The 26,041-nt window shown below is 40.7% G+C and overlaps 1 protein-coding gene and 1 long non-coding RNA gene across 2 annotated transcripts in view; one reads left to right on the top strand and one right to left on the bottom strand.

Annotated features, from left to right (window-relative positions):
* LOC106571376 (mannosyl-oligosaccharide 1,2-alpha-mannosidase IA) overlaps positions 1–13,751 on the bottom strand; it is a 169,635-nt gene extending 155,884 nt beyond the window's left edge. Inside the window, exon 1 of the mRNA XM_014144392.3 lies at positions 12,812–13,751. Within this exon, the coding sequence (XP_013999867.1) occupies positions 12,812–13,315 (504 nt within the window). The 5' untranslated portion in view covers positions 13,316–13,751. The remainder of the gene's footprint in view (positions 1–12,811) is intronic.
* LOC106571377 (uncharacterized) lies at positions 12,763–25,639 on the top strand. Its single transcript, XR_001320919.3, has 3 exons — positions 12,763–12,900; positions 19,301–19,456; positions 22,808–25,639. It is a non-coding gene; the product is annotated as an uncharacterized LOC106571377 (long non-coding RNA).
* Positions 25,640–26,041: the final 402 nt, after the last annotated feature.

The raw sequence follows: 26,041 nt of genomic DNA, 5'->3' as shown, positions 1-26,041 counted from the left end.
CCATAACGGTGTTAAAAAAGAACAGGCCTAACAATAAACAGGGTTTAATGGTAGTAATCACATGGTGGCAGTCTGGCAGATAGAGCTGCCCGGGTACTCCAGCCCCTTGTACTCTGCCTCTGCTCTAGTCTGTATTCAGAAGTATAGCTGACAGAGGGAAAAACCCAGCCTGTGGCCAAAAGCAGAGGATTGATGGCTCCTGCTCCAGCAGGGCCGATTGATCGCATTCACATTGGGCAAAGTTTGTCATCATAATAGGATTCAGGGCAGCAGCGGATGGGGTAGTGGAGAGTCTACCGCAATGCCAGGCTGGGGCTGGAAGGACTAATCCTTTAACCACAGGTCCTTATTGAAATGCATTTCCTCATTTAGTGCTGCAAAATGAATGGTTAGTGGGATGGTGTCTGAAAATAAAACTTCAGCCATCTATAATGAATGAGTGGTACAGTCAAAGAGGGGTGCATTTTTTCAGCCGGTTTGTCTGTCTGGCGGCCCAATGCAATCACCCCTCTTCATGCAGACATACAGCAGTCAGTCAGACTGGTCTGCCCTCATGCATGGGAAGTGAGATATATGAAGGCTGCTGGAGAGATCTATTCAATCAGGTGACATTTGTACCGTGAAAATGACTTTCTCCTCCATCTTCCATCTCTGCCCTGGCTTGACAGTATTGACCATCCTGACTGTGAACAATCCTCCGCCTCAAAAACGATTCCATTTTTAATCCCACTGACAGGCAGTGCATGAGAGGATATGCTCCTGGAATGACCTGCGGGGTCAGTACTCCATCTATCTTTTCAGAAGTAACGCAAAATTAAATAACTTTTTGTGAAATCCCAAACCTTTGTGCAGATTGAAAATAAATGATCTGTGTGATTGAGAATCTGAGTACCAGGCTGCCAGCTATGATACTGATAGATATGATACCCTAGAGGGGCTGAATTCAGAGGGTTGTTGTCCTATAACACAGTATTATATCTAGCTCGTAATAATGAAATATAAAGCAATTTATTGTAGTCTAGTCTAGAGTCATCTAAAGCAGACAAACAGCCGTGATTCTGCTGATGAATTGCAGTGAAGCAAAGACAATCGCACAGAATCCTAATCACACAGGCAGGCAGGAAGGCAGGCAGCTGTATGTTGAAGAAAGGAGACAGGACACTAGAAGATTAATTGGAGCTGAATCTCATCACTGATCCTTAGCCCTGCCTCTCTAGGTTTGAGGGAAACAGAGTGGGGCCCTCCGAACAGGGGGAAATTAGAAAAGTAATTCATACTAACTGGTCATTGGACCCATAAATTATGGTACACCTGAAGCAATATGAGGAAATCTATCTCCTGGCCACAGGGTATACAAAGGGAATGGCAAGAAAGCAAACATTATGAACGTCGGACTACAAATTAGCTTACCTAGAATTGAAGGTGTAGGCCTATATTGGCTTTTAAAAAAAACTAATAAACATCACAGCACTCAAGTGGATCCAATGGTATCACTCAATAAGACCTACAGCAGGGAAGAAGAAAAACGTGTGTCTGATATCAAGACTGCACCTGTATACTGTGAATCAAGATTATTTTCAAGAGGGCACTGAGTCAGTGTCGCAGTAGGTGCTTATTGGCATTCAATAAATAAAAGCTACTGTACAAAGAAACCTTTACCTCCAGACGTATGCCAGCTAGGAGGCATCAATTTCCCTTTTAAAAAGCAATTAAGACTGAAGGTCAGGATGTCTCACACAGAGCCCATTCAAAAGGAAGGGCCCCGCAGAAAGTGGTTCCCAATACTTCCCCACTGGGACTGTTTGTCTCTCCCTTGGCGCTGATCAATTGGATTAGGCCTGTTCTGCTTTACGTACCAGAGTCCGAGTGATTATTAGTGTGTGTCAGTCAGTCAGGTGGAGGGGGCTGGAGGCTTGGAGTTTGCCTGGAACTCTGAGGCGTAGTAGTGTGTAGTGGAGCCACAGTGGCCCACCAGTCCTGGCCTGATTATCAATCAGTCCTTCAATCACTCAGAGGCATGGGATAACTGGGCTGTTGGTCAGAGAGAGGACGGAGAGCCCGGGGCCCCTAAGGCCCGTGTTCACTGAAGTATTGGAACATATTGTAGACGCACGCACACGCACACGCACACGATTACCCTGAGTGACAGTCCTCTGCACATAGTTCTAGAGTACAGGCAGTGCATGAGGGCCCCATAAAACCCCCCAAAAAGAATAATGGCTGCCAATACTGCCTTTTCGATAGCTTTAACTATATCCTCTTAGAGACAAATAGGCCTACATCCTAGCTCTAGGAAGGCTTGTTCCTGGGGCTAAGATATAAGATGACAAGATGATGATCAGGTAGCCCTAACTCTCACTTATGAAACACAAAATAACTACAATTACTTTTTTTTTGTACTTTTTACCCCTTTGCCCCAATTTTGTGATCTCCAATTGTAGTTACAGTCTTGTCCCATTGCTGCAACTCCGTACTTACTCGGGAGAGGCGAATGTCGAGAGCCACGCGTCCTCCAAAACACGACCCTGCCAAGCCGCAATGCTTCTTAACACACTGCTCGCTTAATACGGAAGCCAGCAGCATCAATGTGTCAGAGGAAACACCGTACAGCTGGCGACCGAAGTCAGCATGCATGTGCTCAGCCAGCCACAAGGAGTCGCTAGGGCGCAAATGGGACAAGGACGTCCCAGCCGGCCAAACCATCCCCTAACCCAGACGCTGGGCCAATTGTGCACTGCCTCATGGGTCTCCCGGTCACGGCCAGCTGCAACCGAGTCTGTTGTGACACCTCAAGCACTCGATGCAGTGCCTTAGACCACTGCGCCACTCGGGAGGCCTAACTACAATTACTATTGACTAGTTAGAGGACAAGCCTACATTCTTCCTCAGTAAGGCTACACTACATAAAACAGCACTAGCATACAACTGCGATACTGAAGGGTAATGGCCACTAATATAGTATGCTCCTGTGAAGAGGCTTCAGGCTTCATCAGTGTACAATAGACTTCATCCACCGACATAAACACCACCGTGCCCCTCTGTGAGATGCAGCAGGATTGGCAGGCTGAAAGGGACCGCTATTAAAGCCATTAGATATTTAGACTGAGCACCTGGAATCCATTTAAAAGAGGTAAATTAACAAAAGACAGGCTAGTAGCAAAGTGTCGAACAATAAGTTACAATTAGTTAATGACAATGTACTGAAGGCCAGGCAGTTATCTGATTGAAAAGCTATTGAGGCAGTAGACAACGTAGTGAGGAAGTTATCAAAGTAAAAGTGAGGAATAGCGGCTACTAGTGGGTTTATCAGAATGTTCCATGGGTAGGTCAGAAAGGGGAATGCCATTTGGCTGTCGTCCATGGTTACAAAAAACAATCCATTGTCTGAATGAGCAAAAATAACAACTGGATCTTGAGGGACAGTGAAGTGGAAAGAGAGAGAGAGAGAGAGAGGACCGCATCTTCCTTCCTTTCTAGACAGCCAAGGTGACTCTAGACCTTTAACAAACCCACAGCATCTAATCCTTGGCTGCTGAGCCGGCTGGCCCTGTCCTCTCCACCTGCAGAGTGGCGGAAAGCCTGACAGGGTATTAACCGTTTGTCCTTTAAGATACAGAATGCATACTGATAAAACAGGTCAGCCCTACAGAGCTGCAGTCCAGGCAATCATTTGCATCTTATTTCCAAACGCTGACTAGCCCCACCCCATGTTGAGAATTCTGTTCATTTACTACAGCTCAGCCATCAACACCATTGTCCCCACCAAAGTCAGCAAGACCAAGGAGCTGATCGTGTACTACAGGAAACAGGGGGGGTTCCAAATCACTAGACTTAAAATGGTCTAAACACACACGCACAGTTGTGAAAAATGCACGACAGCACCTCTTCCCCCTCAGGAGGTTGAAAAAGTGTCATGGGCCCTCAAATCCTCAAACGGTTCTACAGCTGTACAGTTGAGAGTGTATAAACTGGCTGCATCACTGCTTGGTATGGCGCTACAGAGGGTTGTGGGGACAGCCCAGTACATCACTGGGGCCGATCTCCCTGCCATCCAGGACCTCTTATATCAGGCGGAATAAAAAGAAGGCCCGAAAATCGCCAGACTCGAACCACCCAAGCCTATTTTCTCTGCTGCTGCACAGCAAGCGGTACCAGTGCATCAAGTCTGACACCAAGAGGCTCTTGAACAGCTTCTCAAAGAAATACGACTGATAAATATCTAACAAAATAGCTACACGGACTGAGTTAACCTTTTATCTTTATTTCAATGTTTGCATTGTCTCTATGCACACTCACTGGGCCCTACACACTCACACACACAGTCACTCCAACACACTCACTCCAACACACTCATTTGCTCACTAACACATAATATGCACATACATTTATACTGACTCTACACACCCGCACACCCACTCACATGCATACAAGCTGCTGCTGCTACTCTGTTTATCTTATATCCTGTTGCCTAGTCACCTTACCCCGATACATATCCACCTCCATCACTCCAGTATCCCTGCATATGTAAATATGGTATTACTGACTTTTTAAATATTTCCTGTATATAGTATGCTTACTAACTTGGATATTTCGTATTCTTATTTTTCCAGAGAGCTGACGTTTTTTTCTAGTAATACTGTACATTGTTATTGATTATTGCATTGTTGGGTTTTGAGTTCGCAAGAAAGGCATTTCGTGTACTTGTGCACGTGACATTTAAAACCTGCCCAGTAGCCTGGGGAAACATCAGGCTGCACACACGCTTACACACACAGAAAGAGGATGACATGTGAATCATCAACAATAGTGTGCTGCGTGGTGCCTATGTACTGTGTTGTAATTAGCCAATGGTTGCAACGGCAAAGAAAAGCCTAAATGATTTACCCAGTAAGGGTCTTTTTTTTCCTAAGGGGTGGATCAGCTTAATATTGCAGAAAGAATGTTGCTTCCATCAATGTAATTGTCTGCATCATTTCCAATCCACCATATATTTTTGAGGATATATATATATATATATATATTTTTTTTTTTTTTATATATATATATCTCTCCTCAAAAAAAAAAAAAAAAAATATATATATATGCATGTATGGAGATATATATATATATATATATATGCATGCGTGTATGGATGGAGATATAGATATATATATATATATATATATAGATATAGATATATATATATACATACACACATACATACATACATACGCGTGTATGGATGGAGATATATATATATACATACATACATACACACCTATATAGATATACATACTTTTTTTTTTAAATATACCTTTATTATTCCCCGCAAACCCTACCACCGATCCCCCAATTGGAGTAAACTAATAAACACTTTGGCTTTTACCTTCAATTTATTCATCTAATAGACATTTTACAGATGGACTAAAAACAACTATTGTAAAATAGACTTTCCTCTATTTCTGATGTCCATCCAGTTTGATTTCTATTTGTAACTGTGCTATTTCACACTAGTTCTGAACCTATATACATTTTACAGACCCCGTATGTTTACAATGTTTATCTTGTTAATAGTCCCACCCTTCAGCTCCATTCAACCCCTCCCATCTATCTCTCAACATCATCCATTTCAGATTTCTATTTGCCATATATTTTTCAACTGTGCTGTGATGCTTCACAAAACAATTGAACCTTTCTATTCTCATAGCTTCCTCAGATTGCAAATCAAAAATAAACATTTTTGCTAAAATAATTATTATATTATTGATTGATTGATTGATTGACTATGGCTTTTCAAATCACCCAGTATTGCTATCTGCAGCGTTAGTTCTAGGCAAATGTTGCAATTCTTCAGCCATTCCTGGACCTGTGACCAAAAACGAGCTACATATGGACAATACCAAAATAAATGATCTAATGACTCTGCCTCCGCACAGCTGCATCTGCAGAGCTGGGAAGATTGTATCCCCCATATATATAACATTCTATTAGTTGCAAGAATTTTGTATAGTAATTTAAATTGAAAAGTTTTAAGTTTTGAATCCGGCGTTGTTTTGCGTATCAATTCATAAACCATGTGCCATGGAATTGGTACATCGAAAATCTCCACCCAACCATTCTGCAATTTATATGGCACAGCTGTCAGTTTTTTTGGTCCTTAAATGAAATTGGTATATGTTTTTATTTATCACACTTTTCTTTAACTATTTATGTTCTTTAATACAGGGCCGACATACAAGTTCCTTACTTTTTCCCCTTCTACTTGCCTCTTCCATTTTTGTGGTAATGCTGCAATTATTGGTTGTAATTTTGGGTAGAGCAGACATTTCCATATGTCTGTGTTAGCTGCATGTGTGACATCACTTCACCAGTCCTATTTATAATATCATTCACTAAAATTATACCTTTTTTAAACATTTCTTTGAAAAATACCGTTTTTTTAATCAATTACTATATTTCAATTTAACCACAATATTTGTTGTATTATTTATTCTGTCTTTTCAGGTGGATTAAACTGAAATTGCAACCAACTTTCTAAGGCTTGTTTTTTTTTTTTTTTATTATTATTTTTATATATTTTGGAGATTATTTCCTTTTCAAAACAACCGAAAGTGGGCAGGTGTAATCTGAATAAAGGGAAAAAGGCCCTTCTTGAACATAGGATGAGACATTCGTACCAATTTACTAGAAAACCAGTTTGGATTTAAGTATAACTTTGGTATGACTGATGCTTTTAGTGAGAGGTCTAATGCTTTAATATTTAAATCATTTCTGCCCTCCGAATTCATATTCGTTATATAAATAGGCCCTTTTAATTTTATCTGGCTTGCCGTTCCAAATAAAATTGAATATTTTTTGTTCATATAATTTAAAAAGCAGGTCACTAGGTGTAGGCAAAACCATAAGCAAATAGGTAAACTGTGATATGACTAAAGAGTTCATCAGGGTGATTTTCCACAAATAGACAGGTATTTACCTTTCTATAAAAATGTATTGGAGTGAGATCATTTCTTTCTTTTGGGATTTCTATACCGAGTATGTCCACATCTCCATCAGACCATTTAATTGGTAAACTACATGGTAATGTAAAATGTGCATTTTTTTGTGATCCAATACGTAATATTATCATAATTTGGTTTTAATCCAGAGAGGATAGCAAAAGTATCTAGATCCTCTATGAGTCCGTGGAGAGACTAATTGTGGTTTAAAAAAAAAACATGAATCATCGGCGTACAATGACACCTTACTTTTTAAGCCACGGATTTCTAATCCCTTAATATTATTGTTTGATCTAATCTTAACAGCTAACATTTGGCAATAATAAATAAATATGCCGATAGTGGACAACCTTGTTTTACTCCTCTAGATAGTTTTAAACTTTCAGAGATGTAGCCATTATTTACTATTTTACACATAGGGTTACTATACATAACTTTAACCCATTTTATAAGAGATTCCCCAAAATTGAAATATTCTAGGCATTTATATATAAACTCCAGTCGGCCTTTTCAAAATCAGCTATAAAAACCAGGCCTGGTGTCCCCGATATTTCATAGTATTCTATTGTTTCCAGTACTGGTCTTATATTATCTCCAATGTATCATCCATGTAAAAAACCTGTCTGACTAGGATGAATAATATCTGACAATACTTTTTGAATTCCATGCACCAAGCATTTTGCTAGGATTTTTGCATCACAACACTGAAGTGTAAGAGGACTGGATGGACTGGATCTTTATATATATATACACACACACACACACACACCACTTGGGTCCTGTTTCAGTAATAATGATATCAGACCTTCTTGTTGCGTGTCTGATAATCTACCATTTATATAGGAGTGGTTAAAACATGCTAATAATGGTCCTTTGAGTATATCAAAAAAAGTTTTGTATACTTCCACTGGTATGCCATCCAGCCCTGGAGTTTTCCCATCCTTAAAGGCCCCAATTGTGCGTGATTTCCTGCAAGACAGGAATGTCAGTGTTCTGCCATGGCCAGCGAAGAGCCCGGATCTCAATCCCGTTGAGCACGTCTGGGACCTGGTGGATTGGAGGGTGAGGGCTAGAGCCATTCCCCCATGAGGAGGAGATGCACTGCAGTACTTAATGCAGCTGGTGGCCACACCAGATACTGACTGTTACTTTTGATTTTGACCCCCCCCCTTTGTTCAAGGACACATTATTCCATTTCTGTTAGTCACATGTCTGTGGAACTTGTCTCAGTTGTTGAATCTTGCTATGTTCATACAAATATTTACACATGTTAAGTTTGCTGAAAATAAACGCAGTTGACAGTGAGAGGACGTTTCTTTTTTTTGCTGAGTTTATATTGGGGTTGACATCCATACAAGCATTATACTCAGATTTGTACCTCAACATAGTGTGAAATACACATAAACAATAGCCTAAATATAGGCACATTTTACTGGGGGGAGGGGGGGGGGGCAACAAGAAGACTCAGGATCTTAACCCCATGGCATCTTTCCCCCCCACACGTTTACATGCATTTCCATTGTTTGGGTCGAGTTCCATTTACCTCTTTAACAAATCTATTGGGATGCCTGTTCTAATCATTACATTTTATGGTTCACCTACCATCTCTGATATACCCATACAGAGAAAGATGGCCAACGTGGTACCTTTTTCTAATTTGTACAATAATTCACAGTGGAACCTTGAAAGCAAGACAGGCAGGTGGTTGTGCAAAAAGGGAACTAGGCCCATCTCAACTACAAAACTACTTTCAAAAGAATGGGAATATATTTCTGTACAATTACAAATAAAAATAACCCAGCTTGTCGAAAACAAACCACACAAAACATAACTGCTGGTTATTTGGTTGAGCAAAGTTTCCATAGCAGGCCTAAACCAGCATATCCCTACCCCTAACAAACACAAACGAAGAGATAAATGATGCGATTCTAAGCCCGATGCTGGGACCTGAGCCGAGGACTTTGTACCCATAAACATGGCAAATGTTGATGACTGCTGAAGAATTTGCCACCACTGCAGTTTCCTCTAAATCCCCTTATGCCTCCTGAATAAATTTGATCTCTTCGAGATGTGTATTTTGTCAGCAGAGGGGCTGTATCAACTCAGCAGAGGGGCTGTATCAACTATCAAAGTAAGCTGATAGTCGACATGAGGAGAAGCCAAAACCAAATGCACAGAAGCCAGAGAAATGTCATGCTGAAGTAGGGCTGGACGGTATGCTGTATTTTACGATATACCGGTGGTGATGCATGGACCGTTTTGGGTTTTATCTTTACCTTCTCTTTTTTGGGGAGTGGGGTTTACCCACTTTTTTCTCCCCAAATTCTCTCGTCTCATCGCTGCAACTCCCCAATGGGCTTGGGAGGCGAAGGTCGAGTCATGCGTACTCCGAAAACATGACCCGCCAAACCGCGCTTCTTAACACCAGCTCGCTTAAACCCGGAAGCCAGCCGCACCAACGTGTCAGAGGAAACACCATTCAACCGATGTCAGCCTGCAGGCGCCCGGCACGCCACAAGGAGTCGCTAGAGAGCGATGACCCAAGTAAAGCCCCCCCCCCGGCCAAACCCTCCCCTAATCTGGAAAACGCTGGGCAAAATGTGATACAGCCTGGGATCGAACCCGGGTCTGTAGTGATGCATCTAACACTGTGATGTAGTGTCTTAGACCGCTGCGATGCAGTGTCTTAGACCACTGCGTCACTCGGGAGGCCCTGATCTGTACCTTCTATAACGGTATTTAAATGTTTGATTTGTTAAATGTGATAAGCCGTGTGTAGCATTCATTTCTATAGTTTACTTCGCTACTTGAGTCATCTCTCTCCGCTCTCTCTCTCCATGTCGCTTTCCACAAAGACCTAGCCCTGCCCGTCACTCAAAGAGCGCATTTGTTGTTTCTTCACCACGAGACACTTGCTTTCAGTCTCTGCATGGTCAATGCAGCACATGCAACAATGTTGATGACAACAATGCTGTTTTCACTTTGCTCATTAATATAAATCAACTAGTGTTCAATAATTATACTATTAGTGTGTCTCTTACATCTGCAATTAGGAAATGTGTCTTTTCTTAGCAAATTGGGTCAAATCTTCTTAGTCGCTAATGCTAATCGCTAGCTAGCTAATACATGTACTGTGTCAGAGCAAAGGTAAAAATATGGCCTAGATTGTTTTCCCATATTGTGCAGCCGTACATGACAGTGTGTAAATGATCTCAAATGAGTGCAAGAAATAAAGAAATATATAGAAGGCCATCATCTCGGAGTCGCCTCTTCGCTGTTGATGTTGAGACTGGTGTTTTGCGGGTACTATTTAATGGAGCTGCCAGTTGACGACTTGAGGCGTCTGTTTCTCAAACTAGACACCCTAATGTACTTGCACTGGGGCCTCGCACTTCTCTTTCGATTCTGGTTAGAGCTCGTTTGCTCTGTTCTGTGAAGGGAGCAGTACACAGCATTGTACGAGATCTTCAGTTTCTTAGCAGTTTCTCGTATGGAATAGCCTTCATTTCTCAGAACAAGAATAGACTGACGAGTTTTAGAAGTTCATTGTTTCTGGCCATTTTGATTGATACAGGAGAGTATTGCAATATTATTTTTTACTATATTTGATTGATTATATGACCTTTTTTTGCTGGGAAGTTAGCCTAGCTTTAGCTAGCATTAGTCGGCTGTACCTGCGTCAAAACTTTTGTATTTCTCCTCCTATAACTTGACCTCAATCTTCTCTTAAATGGTTAGCCAACATGTTTTCAGCACTTTCATAACTGATTAAAACTTGTATTCTCATGGCTCCCTTGTCCCTCTACAGGAGACATAATATAGTGAGCAATATATTTGGAACAACAAACAGCAATGTATTTTTTACGTTACAGTCTTATTCTAAAACGGACAAAAAAATATAAAAAATACTCAGCAATCTACACACAATACTCCATAATGACAAAGCGAAAAAAAAAAATATTTTAGCAAATGTATTAAAAATAATAAACAGAAATATCTTATTCACTTAAGTATTCAGACCCTTTGCTATGAGACTCGAAATTGAGCTCAGGTGCATCCTGTTTCCATTGATGATCTTTGAGATGTATCTACAACTTTATTGGATTCCACCTGTGGTAAATCCAATTGATTGGACATGATTTGAAAAGGCACACACCTGTCTATATAAGGTCCCACAGTTGACAGTGGATGTCAGAGCAAATACCAAGCCATGAGGTCGAAGGAATTGTCCATAGAGCACCGAGACAGGATTGTGTCGAGGCACAGATTCTGAGAAGGGTACCAACAAATGTGTGCAGCATTGAAGGTCCCCAAGAACACAGCGGCCTTCATAATTCTTAAATGGAAGAAGTTTGAAACCACCAAGACTCTTCCTAGAGCTGGTCGCCCGGACAAACTGAGCAATCGGAGGAGAAGGGCCTTGGTCAGGGAGGTGACCAAGAGCCCAATGCTCACTCTGACAGAGCTCTAGAGTTCCTATGTGGAGATGGGGGAACTTCCAGAAAGTACTGAGTAAAGGGTCTGAATACTTATGTAAATTTTATATTGAAAGTTTTTTTTCTAAAAACCTCTTTTTGCTTTGTCATTATGGGGCATTGTGTGTAGATTGATGAGGAAAAATAACAATTTAATCCATTTTAGAATACGGCTGTAACGTAACAAAATGTGGAAAAGGTCAAGGGATATGAATACTTTCCGAAGGCACTGTAGAGACATGATAAACTGTGGTACATATTGAATTGCAATAGATATCGTATCGGCACCTAAGTATCGTGATAATATCGAAATGTGAGGTCCCTGGCAATACCCAGTCCTAATGGGAGTGTCTCTGAAATGGTTGGCTCATTCATTGTTTAAAAACAGGTCTGTCAGGAGGATAAAGGTTCACACACAATGCACTGAATGTGGATCTAGCGTTCGTCTGCTGATTGTGTTTTAGGGACCACCCGCTGTAGATTTTTCAAGTAAAATCAGTGCACACTGTCGCAAATTCAGAGGTGCTAAGTAGTCTCGGCCAGCAAACATTACTGGTGTGTCTGAGCCCTTAGACCTGCTTGCCCCATCTAACCAGATATAAAGGTAGTGTGATTTATGTCCCCTATAGCCTACAGTTGTAGTGTCTGTATTCTGACATTGCACAACCATAGGCAAATAACTAGGCCTAACTTATGTACAATACAATAGACAGTTCGTTTCCACAAATCTCAGTTGTTAGACTCACCGAGCTAGGTAACATTTTACTTCATAGTGCTGATATTGTGTATTACCGTAAGTGTAATAAGCAATGCGCATGCCTGCTTATTGTTACACTGTCCTTAGGGTTAGGGACACTGCTGTGAGTATAGTCTAATAGTGTACCACTTAATTACGGTACACCACAGGCATTATATACTTAGAAAAAATAAAATGGCTAAGCATATATTTAGAAACAATATATTGCCCTGAGCTACACAGTACACTGTAAAAGTGTTGCCCCAAATTATATAAAACGGACTATGTTGTGGTTTGTCTACAGGACAAGGAGTACACAGGATGTACTCTGGTGAGAATGAAAAGCATGATATTGAGAACATATCAATACAGGATGGATTTCTACAGTGTATCTGGATACAAAGTAAATTCATAAGTTCAAAGTTTCAGCTGACAACATTATGCCTGTGCTGTGTACAGACTAGAGTCGTTTAACTGTGTGTTGTGTACAAGGAATTTGCCGATTAGGCTACACAGCAGAGCAAACGCAGGCAGTATTGGACGCGAAACTAGCTAACCACACACACCAAATGTTGCCATTCTGGTTGTATTTATTTATTTTTATTTATTTTTTTATCACTCACCTCTTTAATTTTTGCTCGTCTCTCTTTGGTTTCCGGATCGGAGGGCTCGTGCCCTGTTGCTCCGGGTGGCCGAACATATTCAATGACTGGTAGGTTATTGTAATCTTTCCCACCTTTACCTTCCTTCAAAACTTTGTCCTTCTCGTCTTGTATGTCTTGCTTTATCTCGTCTGGTCGTTTCTGGAGAGTGTCTTTTGCTTCAACCAAAGCCTTTTCGTGGTCCTTTCTAATCTTGGTTAATATCTTTTCGTCGGTCCCAACTGCAACGTTTGAATCACTATCCGTACCTGTTCGCGTGTTGGTTTCTACCGCAGACGAGTGGAAGAAAACTCCGCTCAGTAGCTTCGATGAATCCGGTAGGAAAAAAATTGCCCCGAAACAAAGCGTAATAAAAGCGCTAAAAACTAATAGCAAAACGAATTTCTCTGTCAATCTAAAGGAGGTCGGGCTGGCAGACTTCCTACTCGGGGTAGCTGTAAAAGGCAATAGAGTTGCTACTGGCATTTTCCTTGTCGTTCAAGGCAAATCAAATGAATGAAATTCTAAAATCGGCACAGTCTTAGCTTCCGTACAACAATATTAGTTACCAATTTCCCATATGTATATCAGAAATTAATAATTGAGTATTCTGTAAAAGTTACACTATTGAGCAGTGTCCTGCTGTTTCAACTGCCCATGCTGAAACACATCTGCAAAAAGTGTTCGCCAAGCTCAGAACAGAACGGAAAGAATGGCAGCTATGCGCTATTGACAGCCCTTATTGTCCAATGGCTTTGCTCTGCGCGTACAGTTAGCTATTGTGGGCGTGTACTCCGTATCCGAAGGTGACACACTTGTTTTAATGTCTTGTACAAACTGAATTGTTCACTCACAAATAAAGACACATGTAGTGATAAAATAAAGTGGTCATATAAAACGGTTGTAGATGTATGTCTTCCGTCAGTCAGTAGAGCTTTGACATTCCACATCGTCTCTAGCATTTATTATGTGCCTTTGCGGGAATCGTCACTACATACCACAGCCACAAAGTAATAAACCCCGCCTATTTCTACAATTTCTCTAAATTCTGATTTTAAACCTAACCGTAACCCTAACCTTAACCACAGTGTTAACCTTATACCTAACCCTAAGACCAAAATATATTTTTTTAATATAGCCAATTTTGACTTTGTGGCTGCGATTGGCTGAGGATTGTCAGAGGACATATTCTGGGTGATGTGTGAAAGGGGGGGGTCTGATTCGAACCAAAAACCTTGTGTCCACTCCCGAGCCTACTTTAGTAAGCCAAGGTTTTGCATTGGTTACAGTGCATTCAGAAAGTATTCAAACCCCTTGACTTTTTATAAAAATTTTGTTACGTTACAACCTTAATCCATTTTAGAATAAATAAATATTTTTCCTCATCATTCTACACACAATACCCCATAATGACAAAACGAGAACAGGTTTTTAGAAATTGTAAATGTATTAAAAATAAAAAAATGGATACCTTATTTACATAAGTATTCAGACCCTTTGCTATGAGACTCGAAATTGAGCTCAGGTACATCCTGTTTCTATTGATCATCCTTGAGATGTTTCAACAACTTAATTGGAGTCCACTTGTGGTAAATTAAATTGATTGGATATGATTTGGAAAGGCACATACCTGTCTATATAAGGTCCCGCAGTTGACATTGCATGTCAGAGCAAAAACCAAGACATGAGGTCGAAGGAATTGTCCGTAGAGCAACCAGACAGGATTGTGTCGAGGCACAGATCTGGGGAAGGGTACCAACAAATGTCTGCAGCTTCGAAGGTCCCCAAGAACACAGTGGCCTCCATCATTGTTAAATGGAAGAAGTTTGGAACCACCAACACCCTTCCTAGAGCTGGCCGCCCGGCCAAACTGAGCAATCGGGGAGAAGGGCCTTGGTCAGGGAGGTGACCAGAACCCGATGTTCACTCTGACAGAGCTCTAGACTTACTCTGTGGAGATGGGAGAACCTTCCAGAAGGACAACCATCTCTGCAGCACTCTATCGATCAGGCCCTTCTGGTAGAGTGGCCAGACGGAAGCCACTCCTCAGTAAAAGGCACATGACAGCCCGCTTGGAGTTTGCCAAAAGGCACCTAAATGACTCTCAGATCATGAGAAACAAGATTATCTGGTCTGATGAAACCAAGATTGAGCTCTTTGGCCTGGATGTCAAGCATCACGTCTGGAGGAAACTGTGGGGATGTTTTTCAGAGGCAGGGACTGGGAGACTAGTCAGGATCGAGGGAAAGATGAACGGAGCCAAAGTACAGAGAGATCCTTGATGAAAACCTGCTCCAGAGTGCTCAGGACCAACAGGACAACAACACTAAGCACACAGCCAAGACAATGCAGGATTGGCTTCGGGACAAGTCTCTGAATATCCTTGAGTGGCCCAGCCAGAGCCCATACTTGAACCTGATCAAACATCTCTGGAGAGACCATAAATTAGCTGTGCAGCGACTCTCCCCATCCAACCTGACAGAGCTTGAGAGGGTCTGCAGAGAAGAATGGGAGTAACTCCCCAAATACAGATGTGCCAAGCTTGTAGCGTCATACCCAAGAAGACTCGAGGCTGTAATCGCTGCCAAAGGTGCATCAACAAAGTACTGAGTAAAGGGTCTGAATGCTTATGTAAATGTCATATTTCATATTTTTTTATTTTGAATACATTTGCAAATATTTCAAAAAAAGTTTTTGCTTTGTCATTATGGGTTATTTTTATTTGTTTTACCTTTATTTGTGTGTAGATTGAGGGGGAAAAAACGATTTAATCCATTTTAGAATTAGGCTGTAATGTAACGAAATGTGGGGGGGTCTGAATACTTTCCGAATGCACTGTATAATGATATTAAAATAATTAATAAAATGGAGTTGTAGTGAGATGTTACAAATCCAATGCTCTAACCACTAGATAAAACCCAAAGAATGCTCTTAAATATATATATTTTTTTTACAAATATAATAGCTTTCCTTAGTTATGTTGGAAGAGATACTAGGACCTTAAAGGGACTATTCAAATTACAAAATGACACATTTGGTTCCTTACCCTATAAGCAGTCTATGGACAAGGTATGACAGCAATCCATGTTTTGGTTTTATTTCCCTGGCACTGTTTCCAAATGCATTTGTGGCACAAATCCCATTTAGCGTTTAGCAATCTCTTTAAACATTCCCTCTAGTGGCAAACTGTTAATGGTGGAGGGGTCTATATAATTAAGCAATAAGGCACGAGGAGATGTGGTATATGGCCAATATACCACGGATAAGGGCTGTTCTTAGGAACAACCCTTAGTCGTGGTATATTGACCATATATCACTAACCCTCGACATGCCTTATTGCGGTTAGAAACTGATTACCAATGTAATTAGAGCAGTAAAAATAAATGTTTTGTCATACCTGTGGTATACGGTCTGATACCACGGCTGTCAGCCAATCAGCATTCAGGGGTCGAACCACCCAGTTTATAAAATGTAATAATTAGCTAATCAGACTCTTTTAGTATGTCATACATTTTAGGATTCAATTGATAATTTGGTGTGTATAAATTCAAAGTGTCATTGGTGTTACTCAATTTCAGTTAAGGGAAATTACATTGTGTGCAAAACGATTAATCATATCACTTCAGTAAATCATTTTGAAAGGAAAAATCCCCAATTACTTAAAATGTGTCATTTGTGTTACTGTCATTGGTGTTACTACTCTTACTGGTGGCACATATCACAATGGTACATTAAGTAATTAAGCTGTCATATTAGTTGATTGAGAATGGTAAAATACCCAAATAATTAAAATAAATAATCTAGAAAAAGTCAATAATCCCCCCCCCCCCCCCCCCCCCTAAATGTCATGCCCAAATGGCACAGCTATTCAAGAGCGACCCTTATGTACAATGAGGCCAGCCTTATCCCACCACATGCCAATCACTTACAGTAGTCCTTCATCTCATGATTCTGTTATGTGATGATTTGTATTGGAACAAGCAACATTCCCTAGAAAGGAGTAGCCATGCTTTGACATGTTTCTCACTCACATTCAGGGGATTGCCCTAAGCCAGGATTTACTCAACTCAGTCCTCGGGACCCCAAGTGGTGCACATTTTGTTTTTTTGCCCTAGCACTACACAGCTGATTCATATAATCACCTAATCATCAAGCAAAAACCAAAACATCCACCCCTTGAGTCCCAAGTACAGAGTTTGGGAAACGCTGCCCTAACTTGTACTTTTGTCCAGATTGGTTGCTTACAAGTCATTACATCTTTACAGTACTGCTGCTATATGATGACATTGACTCATTCACAATACTATTTGTCTATGCAGCAATTCAAATGAAAATTTAAATGACAAAACATGGTTGCTTTGACGTTAGATGCTTGTTGCAGCAATCTGCTGACAAACAATCATCCTGGATATTATTTTCTATTTCCTTTCAATGCAATCTAATGTCAATATTTGAATATTTTCTGGAAAGATCCTGTGTTTGATTGACACTTCCAGAGAGTTTTGAGAGGCAGAAGCAGTTACTAGTGTTGGTTGTGTACCCAGTTAAGCTTTGCATCCAATCAGATGTTAAGTAGGCCATGTTACCCAGCTGTGTAATTTCTCCTTGCTCCCTCTTTAGCTATATAGTCCAAATATAACCACTGATTCAACCACCATCGCCACCTTGTCCCCCAGGCAAGATGGACTCATTTGTGTAGCTGAAGAGAGAGAGGCTGGATACATTCAGTGAAAAGGGTCACTAATTGGAGTGGGAGTTTAAACTCCCTGACAGAAATCAAACAAATTATTTTGAAATGTTTTAATAAGACTAGAACATATTCTAATTGTAGGCCTACTGGACTGTTTGCTTTGCATGCAGTGAGGCTCAGACAAAGAATGTGCCAGCTGAGTTTTTGGAGGAAGGGGGCATTCATTGTAAAATAAAAAGCAGAGCAGAAATGATCATATCAATGCACACTAAGGCATGTGAGGTCTGTATTATCTAATTCTACATCAGAGGCTTCCATGCATCTTTTTCTCTGCACTAGCAAGCATTAACTTATCATTGTTATTTCCCCTCAATGGAGTTAACGGGGCTTCCTGTTGAGGAGAAATGGAGGCTGTGAAGTCTTTTCCTGAAAGGAAGTATATACAGTGCCTTCGGAAAGTATTCAGACCGCTTGACATTTTCCACATTTTCCAGCCTTATTCTGAAATGGATTAAATAAATACAATTCCTCATCAATCTACACACAATACCCCATAATGACAAGGTGAAAACAGGTATTTAAACATTTTAGCTATTTTTTTATTTACAAATTAAAAACAGAAATACCTTATTTACGTAAGTATACAGACCCTTTGCTATGAGACTAGAAATTGAGCTCAGGTGCTGTTTCCATTGATCATCCTTGAGATGTTTCTACAACTTGTTTGAAGTCCACCTGTGGTAAATTAAATTGATTGGACATGATTTGGAAAGGCACACTCCTGTCTATATAAGGTCCCACAGTTGACAGTGGATGTCAGAGCAAAAACCAAGCCATGAGGTCGAAGGAATTGTCCTTAGAGCGCCAAGACAGGATTGTGTCAAGGCACAGACCTGGGGAAGGGTACCAACACATTTCTGCAGCATTGAAGATCCCCAAGAACACAGTGGCCTCCATCATTCTTAAATGGAAGAAGTTTGGAACCACCAAGACTCTTCGTAGAGCTGGCCACCTGCCAAACTGAGCAATCAGGGTAGAAGGGCCTTGATCAGGGAGGTGACCAAGAACCCGACAGTCACTCTGACAGAGCTCTAGAGTTCCTCTGTGGAGATGGGAGATCTTCCAGAAAGTACTGAGTAAAGGGTCTGAATACTTGTGTTAATTTAATATTTCAGTTTTTATTTGTAATACATTTGTGAAAATTTCTAAATAAATATTTTTGCTTTGTCATTATGGGGTATTGTGTGTAAATTGATGAGGGGGAAAAAACTATTTAATCAATTTTAGAATAAGGCTGTAACCTAACAAAATGTGGAAAAAGTCAAGGGGTCTGAATACTATGGAGTTGAATGGGACACATTGTACAGACTATGAGGTTTGACATGATTACATCCATAAATTATGACCACTGTAGATCTACACATTCATAAAGGAATGTATCAATATGACGGTATCTATCATACAGCATACCTTTTATTGCAGTGTTTTTCAAATTATTACTTTCATGAACTATGACTAGGTCTACACAATCATAAAACAATGTTTGAATATGACGGTATCTTTCATACAGCATACCCTTTATTACTGTGTTGCACACTCTGACTCAGTATTCTCTGTATATACCTAACCAATGCCTCAAATGTGAAAAACTATTGAAAACAATATTTGATTAGACTACGTGTTTGAAATGACATAGCAAAAGACTTTCTGCAACTTGACTAAACTTGTTGACCCAGTCTCCAATCTCTTCCTTGTTTACTATCCTGTTCGCACTGCACCAGTCCCAGAAGAATCCGTGTGTCTTCTCTACACACACTGCTGGATTGTCAGCGGCAGCCTTTCAGTCGGGAGCTTCATGCAGGGAAACATGCGCCGCATGCCACCCACTCAACACCTGCAGCAACAACCCACCTGCTGAGTTCAGAGCTCTGCTACAGGTAATTCATCATGGGTAATACACTGTGATCATATTCCATTTTCCTTTCACACATCATTATGAGGGCTTGTAGGGAGTGTAGCCCAGAAAACACAGTTGAGTTGAAGAGCATCTTTTAAATGACTAAAATGTAAACATTTAAATGTAAATTGTTCCTATGTTACTGTAGTAGGAAATTGCATACAAAGGTTCTACTTGGAACAGGAGGCACATGAGGTAAATTGAACAACATGGTTGGCTTGCCTTTTGATGGGTTTGAGGATGCAGTTCTGAGGTCAACGATTGTTTCCTTATTGTATGGAAATTGGAAGAATAATTCAGTAATAATTACTTCTTTCAGAAGGCTGGCAGGCTCAGGCCCTCAATGAAATTAAAGGGCTCTGATCAATCAATTTACACAACCTTTACGGTAATCTAGACTTCCTATAACTGGACAGGAAGTTCAAAGAAAGACAAATGTTGTTACCTGAATGAATTAGAATGCAAAAGAAATGGTACATACTGTTATTTTGTCCTGATTATATGAACACAGGACCATTTTTGTGTGAGCTAAAACAAATCCTACCAAATAAAATGTTTACTACCTTTGTGAATTAGGCTACTGTAGCTACCAGCCTCAAGGAATTGGCCATGTTGACTCAAGTGGATTTTTGCTCCATCACTTTTAGCCTCATGCATTACGCATCCAAGCTCCTCTAGCTGCAGGCTTGACCGTTCATGTGGCAGAATCGAAGGCTCTGTGAGAAGGCCACTGTATAATTCCTAACTGATGTACATGAAATATTAATTACCCATTGCTTTTATACTCTGGTGTTTAAGTGTGAACTTCAAAGTTTGAGAAATCAACATTCAAGCAAGTGTTTTTCCATAGCAACCAGTCGCACAATGGCAGTATTTCTCCATCTCTGTGTATGTGCTCCAGTGACGGAATCAATCATTACTCTACCCCGGTTTGTGTGTAAGCTGTGGTGGTACGATTGTTGGCTGAGCCTATCGGTTTATGTAAGCTATTCGAATTGCGGTCTATTTTCATGTGTGCTTCCATTGCAATATTGCTCAATAATGCAGACTCAGGGGTTTACTCAATATACACCCAGTAAAAAATACCCAGAAGCATCTTAGACGGCACCTTTACCACAAATGTCTGTTTCTTTCTACCTATTGACTTACATTGACCCATGTAGGTTGACTGGAGACGAAATTGTGCAAGCTCTTTTAATTATTATTATTTTTATGTTAGCTAGAGAGAACCAGATATTTCCAATGTAACATTCTGGTTTTACAGGGAAGATCATCTGAAATCCTATCAGTGCATTTTCTCAGAGGACAGTCCCCTATTAATAGCATAATGTATGCTGATTCCCATGTAGAGCAGTATGTTGGGACCCTCTGGAACAGCCTTTTTAACCAAAAGGTCATGAAGCCCCAGACAAGTGTTTTGAGTTCTAATTTGGCAGGTCTGAAGTGTTTTGTTTGTTATTGTAACCTTCAAGAATCCTTCAGGGAGCAGAGTGAAATCCTTCAGGGAGCAGAGTGAAATCCTTCAGGGAGCAGAGTGAAATCCTTCAGGGAGCAGAGTGAAATCCTTCAGGGAGTGAAATGTTGCCACTCAAAGAGCTTTTGGTTTACCACTGGTTGTTTGTTTGCCTGATGATTGAAAATAGCAATAGGTATCACAACGGTCATGGTGTTAACCCAAGTCATTGCCTAAAACTAAGCCGAATCCTAGCCCTACCCTTTGCTCAGTCATTGTTTGCCAACCTAAACAACCAAGTCCTTTCCTGCACCCTCTTTGACTTTGAGGACTGCATTATAGACTCGTTGGAGCGGGGACGCCATAGTGGCATGTTGCCACCCTCCTGAGAGACTCAGTACAGCGGCTGATGTTGTGGCTTGTTTGTCTTCATCTCTCCCTTCTGTGGAGGTGTCACTGTTTTATCCAGGAGCCCCAGCCCTCCTCGTCTCTGTGCGGCCTCTGAGACATTGGGTGTTTTTTTTTTTAAATTTTTTTTAATATATATATATTTTATCATAATGCCACAAAATGAACTTCAATTATGAGTGGAGCAGTGTAATGTTACTAAAAGCACTGCCATTTTATTCCGATAGATAGGGGAGCCAGAATGAATAACAATTAGGGCGGGTGTAAACAGAAGGGCATATACATACAGTGAGACAGCCAGAGACAGCATTCTTAAGCTCTCGTCAGAAGGGAACTGGAACTGGCGCGGATGTTTTCGCAAAGGGAAGGTATTTCCATATGCAAAATATTGATCAGGGAGGAGATTGAATTTGTTGCGTTTTTTGTAACCAGCAAGAGAGAAAGGCAATACCTCAAATATGGCAATCTATAAAAGTGTATATCCTGCCTAGCCCGGAGCGAAAACACAATGTTTCATATAAGGATGTAACGGTGAAAAGCTATTTGGGCAACCAAGATTACTATTCCAGTGTTCACATCCACTACCCTAAAAAGTGTAAACATAATCCTTGAAACGTTTGGAGACAGTAACAATGTATTTATGTGGAGTTTGAATGAACTTAGGAATTACATAACTTTGCAGCACAATAGGGAGTCAGAGATTATGCCACCATAAGATTTTGAGGTCGTTGTCCTCTGCTCACTGTGAGGGATGCTACTATGTAATCACCAATCAACTAAGCCTATGCTTAAAGGCTGGCTACATATTCAGGCTGCCTCTGCTGAAAATAAGCCAATGTCCTACAAAGTAATGTTTTATTATGTTATTGATCTCATCTACTGCCTTGCTGGAAGTTCCTTTCCACCTTTTTGCCAGTGTGTTGCTCATCATCCTTGAATATTCATTTATCCCACACTCTTCCTCCCCCTCTACTCTCCCTGTTGCAGACCAAACCAAACAAACTGAACTAAACGCTTGGCTTCAATAGATCTCTGTCCTCGCAATTGATAAGAGGAAAATATCAATACCACCATTTGCTGCAGTTTGGAGATGAAAACATAACCCTTCCTTATTTCTCCATTGGCCTTAACATCGATTTCTGTGGGCGGGAGGATAGCCAACAACACAAAGAAACTGTCTGACTTTATTATTACATCTGGATTCCTGCTTAGTACCACTATAACAGTCTCACTGACTGCAAGTAAACCACTATATTTATTTTTAAAGACTTTGATTATCCATAATGAAACACTGGGGTTTTCAGGCACGCTGCTTCTATTGAAGTTACTGCGTTGTCAAGGGGATGAGAGAAACATCTCTACTTGAACAGCGGGGTCAGTAAACTGTGTCACATGATGTAATAATAACCGATGCAGTCACTCTGGGGCTCTCTCGTGACTTTGAGATTACATTGCCCTCTTCCCTCACAGGTGACCGGAACGCCCCTCAACCCAGGCAGCCTGGAGAATTCCATGCACAACTCCGCTGCGCCGTGGTGTGGGACAAACCACTGACCTCTCCCCTCCCTTCCACTGAAACTCTGGGCCTCTCTCTTAGGATGGTGCAGACAGAGGGGTGACGGAGTCAGGCCACCTGAAGGACTTTGGCATTGAAACATGCCTGAAGTGATAATTAATAGTAATTAGTATCACCACAAGCAGCACTTAGCAGCAGCCAGTGTTCAGAAGTTGAGAGAGGAAAGTGTAATTATGCTCGCACAAGATTGCCATAAGTATGTGCTCTCCCGCTGTACATACCGTTTGATTCTCTCACTTATGTGACATGTCAAATGTTCTCAGCAGCACTGTGTGATGATGAATAAGCTGCATTACCAGCTGTACCATATACGTGGGCTGATAACTGTGACCTGTCAATATACAAATGATTTAGCTGGAGTTTTTAGTCCCTGTCACATCTGAAATGAATATACTCTTCAATCAGAGCGAGAGATTCCACTTCATCTGAGGTCATAGGTACTTCGTTATTCTGACTGCGCTCTAGTTTCTAGAAAATAAACATTCAATATGAGAGGGAATGAATAGAAAGCCAGGAGGTGTAATTGTCAGGCTGATGCAGAGCATCAGTTTTATATGACTTTTCTGAAGAATTAATGAATATGATATGGCCATATTGTGACAGTTCACAACCCCAAAGCTGCAGGTGAAAACAAAATGCTTCCATCACATTTCCATTGCCTTCTTTAATGAGATTCTTCTTAGGCAGGCTTTCACCTTGAACATTAACTTTGCATGTTTTTAACAGCTGTGGTAAAGATTCCCTGAAAATGATTGTTTCATTTATAACTTCTAACTCCAAGGACAAAATCACACCCTGCAGGCAGCCTATGTAAGTTTAATGTTTTCACATTTATGATTTCTGGACAATTCTTAAATGACACCCCATTCCCCATATTGTGCACCAATTTTGGCCAGAGTGACATTTGTAGTATTTTGTATAGAACCAAATATTATACCAGTTTATAAAACAACTTTAAAAAGGAATTGAGGGTTAATCTTTAATCATTTCCCATTGCATCAGAAGTAGACATGACAACAGTATACTTTCCCATTGGAAATTCTAACCACCGCTGACATCCGCTGTTATATTATTCTAATGAGATTATTAGATGACTATATTAATCCAAATCACTTTACGGTACATTGGCCTATCAGTGCTTTCCAAAGCCAAATAGTATAGTCAGGTTTAAATGGACTCTGACATTTTAAGTCATATTAGCCAGCGTAATAGGTTCAGCTCAGCTCATCAGCATTGGGTTTAGCAGAGTTCGCATTGACATTCCACACCATGATCCCAGATAAGGACAAGACAACAGGACTGTTTGATATTTCAGACTATGGACAAGATGCTGACAAATTAAACAGCCAATACAGACCAGCAGTGTACTTGGTGGTTTTCAACCCACTTTCAACCCAGGTCAAATTGAGGCCCTTTGCATCATGCTGGGATCTAGTTATGAAATGACCCCTTCTAAGCTCTCGAATGTACTCTGAAAAGCAAATCTCATTGATGAATTTGGGGGATTAACAATTGTCTGTGTTGGGATACTTGGTGAATAAAACTACAGTGCTCATTACATGGGGCCTACAGTACCTTCCCAGGACTGGATTAGAAAGTGACTGAAAGAGTCCGCTGTGGGAGTGTCTCTAAGCATTCATTAGCAGGTCAGTGTTTGGTGCAGTATTAATCAAGGATTGTTCACTTATCCTCCATATGTTTGTATCACACACACTCTGCACTGCTCTGTCTCACAACTGTACCGCTCTCCCTGTACCAGCAATGTTGTATAGCTATGTGCGTATGCACCTATTTACATTAGCTGTGCGATAGATGACATGTCAATGCATTCTTTATGAGGGTGTCCAATAAACTGTAACAGTAAAAACCTGTTCCATATCTCACCTATCATATCAAACCATCATATCTTGATGGCTGCATTAATGTGATGAATGGGGGTTTATAGAGGATGTCCATGTAAGACAAGGCCATGTGTGTTAAGCTATCAATTACCTGTCATCTTAACGTCAAGTTTCAGCCATTTTGGTTTTTCTTTGAGTGAAATATTACAAGACCTCCATTGCAGCTCAACAAAGTTAATGTGGCAATCACAATAATTTTACTGCTGCATTAAACTCTTGGGAAGATCATAAATGTACAGTCAGCTCTTATTATGTCTCGAGTGCAACTGTGACGTGTTGTGCCTCTGAATCGTTTCCGGGAAGAGTTTTGCCTGTTTTGACTGCTAACATTGGTTGTCAACAGAAATAATTGAGATACTACCAGAGGGTGAAATATGTATACAGTATGAGGAAGAGGCCATGGACTAAACTGTTCCTGAGTATGTTTGTGTTGACTATGGAACTTTACCAAACCAGTTATGGAATGTCCGGGGGAAACAAAGAGGACAAAAATGTGTTTTGATGGCCATAGACTGCTGAATGTGCCAGCCGGTGAGATGGATTCGTGAGTTAATACTTTGTTGTTTCCTGGTTAAACCAGGCCAAAAAAATACAACAGAAGTATAAATGGTACATTTATCTCATGTGTATAATGATAGAATACCACCCACATATCAATTTAAACACTGCAACCTTGAACTCAGTTTGGTTTTATTTAGCACAATTGTCTGACATGCCTTACCATAACTGATGAATGAGTCAATTATGGTAAAACAATTCTGTCTAAGCATTCTTTGAACAAGGACTGCCCAGAACATTAAAAACATTAAATTATACACAAAGTGATATGTGATGGCTTGGGACCAAGATATTTATTTTGTGTAGTGTCTACTAAGTGTACCCTTGAGATCCCCCTAGTTCCCCTTCCTCCAGCTGAGGCCTGAGGGGACTTGGCATGTGACCAAGCCTCTGACCTGTGAGCTAGAGCTTGATAGATAGCATAGTGGCAGGCTTTTTACATATGCCACACATCCACGGCTTGGCAGAGGAAACCTTGACTCAAGACCAATCTGGATTTATTGCCCGAGATCCTATTCATGGACATCAGTTTCAAGCCCTCACTGACCATTTCAACAGCATGAATCAGTTATAGGACCATATGTTGTACATCTGAGGAGGCTGGTGGGAGGAGCTATTGGAGGATGGGCTCATTGTAATCGCTGGAATGGAATAAATGGAACAGAGTCA

The sequence above is a fragment of the Salmo salar genome, chromosome 15, assembly GCF_965601325.2.
Source record: "Salmo salar chromosome 15, fSalSal1, whole genome shotgun sequence".
Taxonomy (NCBI): domain Eukaryota; kingdom Metazoa; phylum Chordata; class Actinopteri; order Salmoniformes; family Salmonidae; genus Salmo; species Salmo salar.
This window is presented reverse-complemented; position numbering and strand designations above follow the sequence as displayed.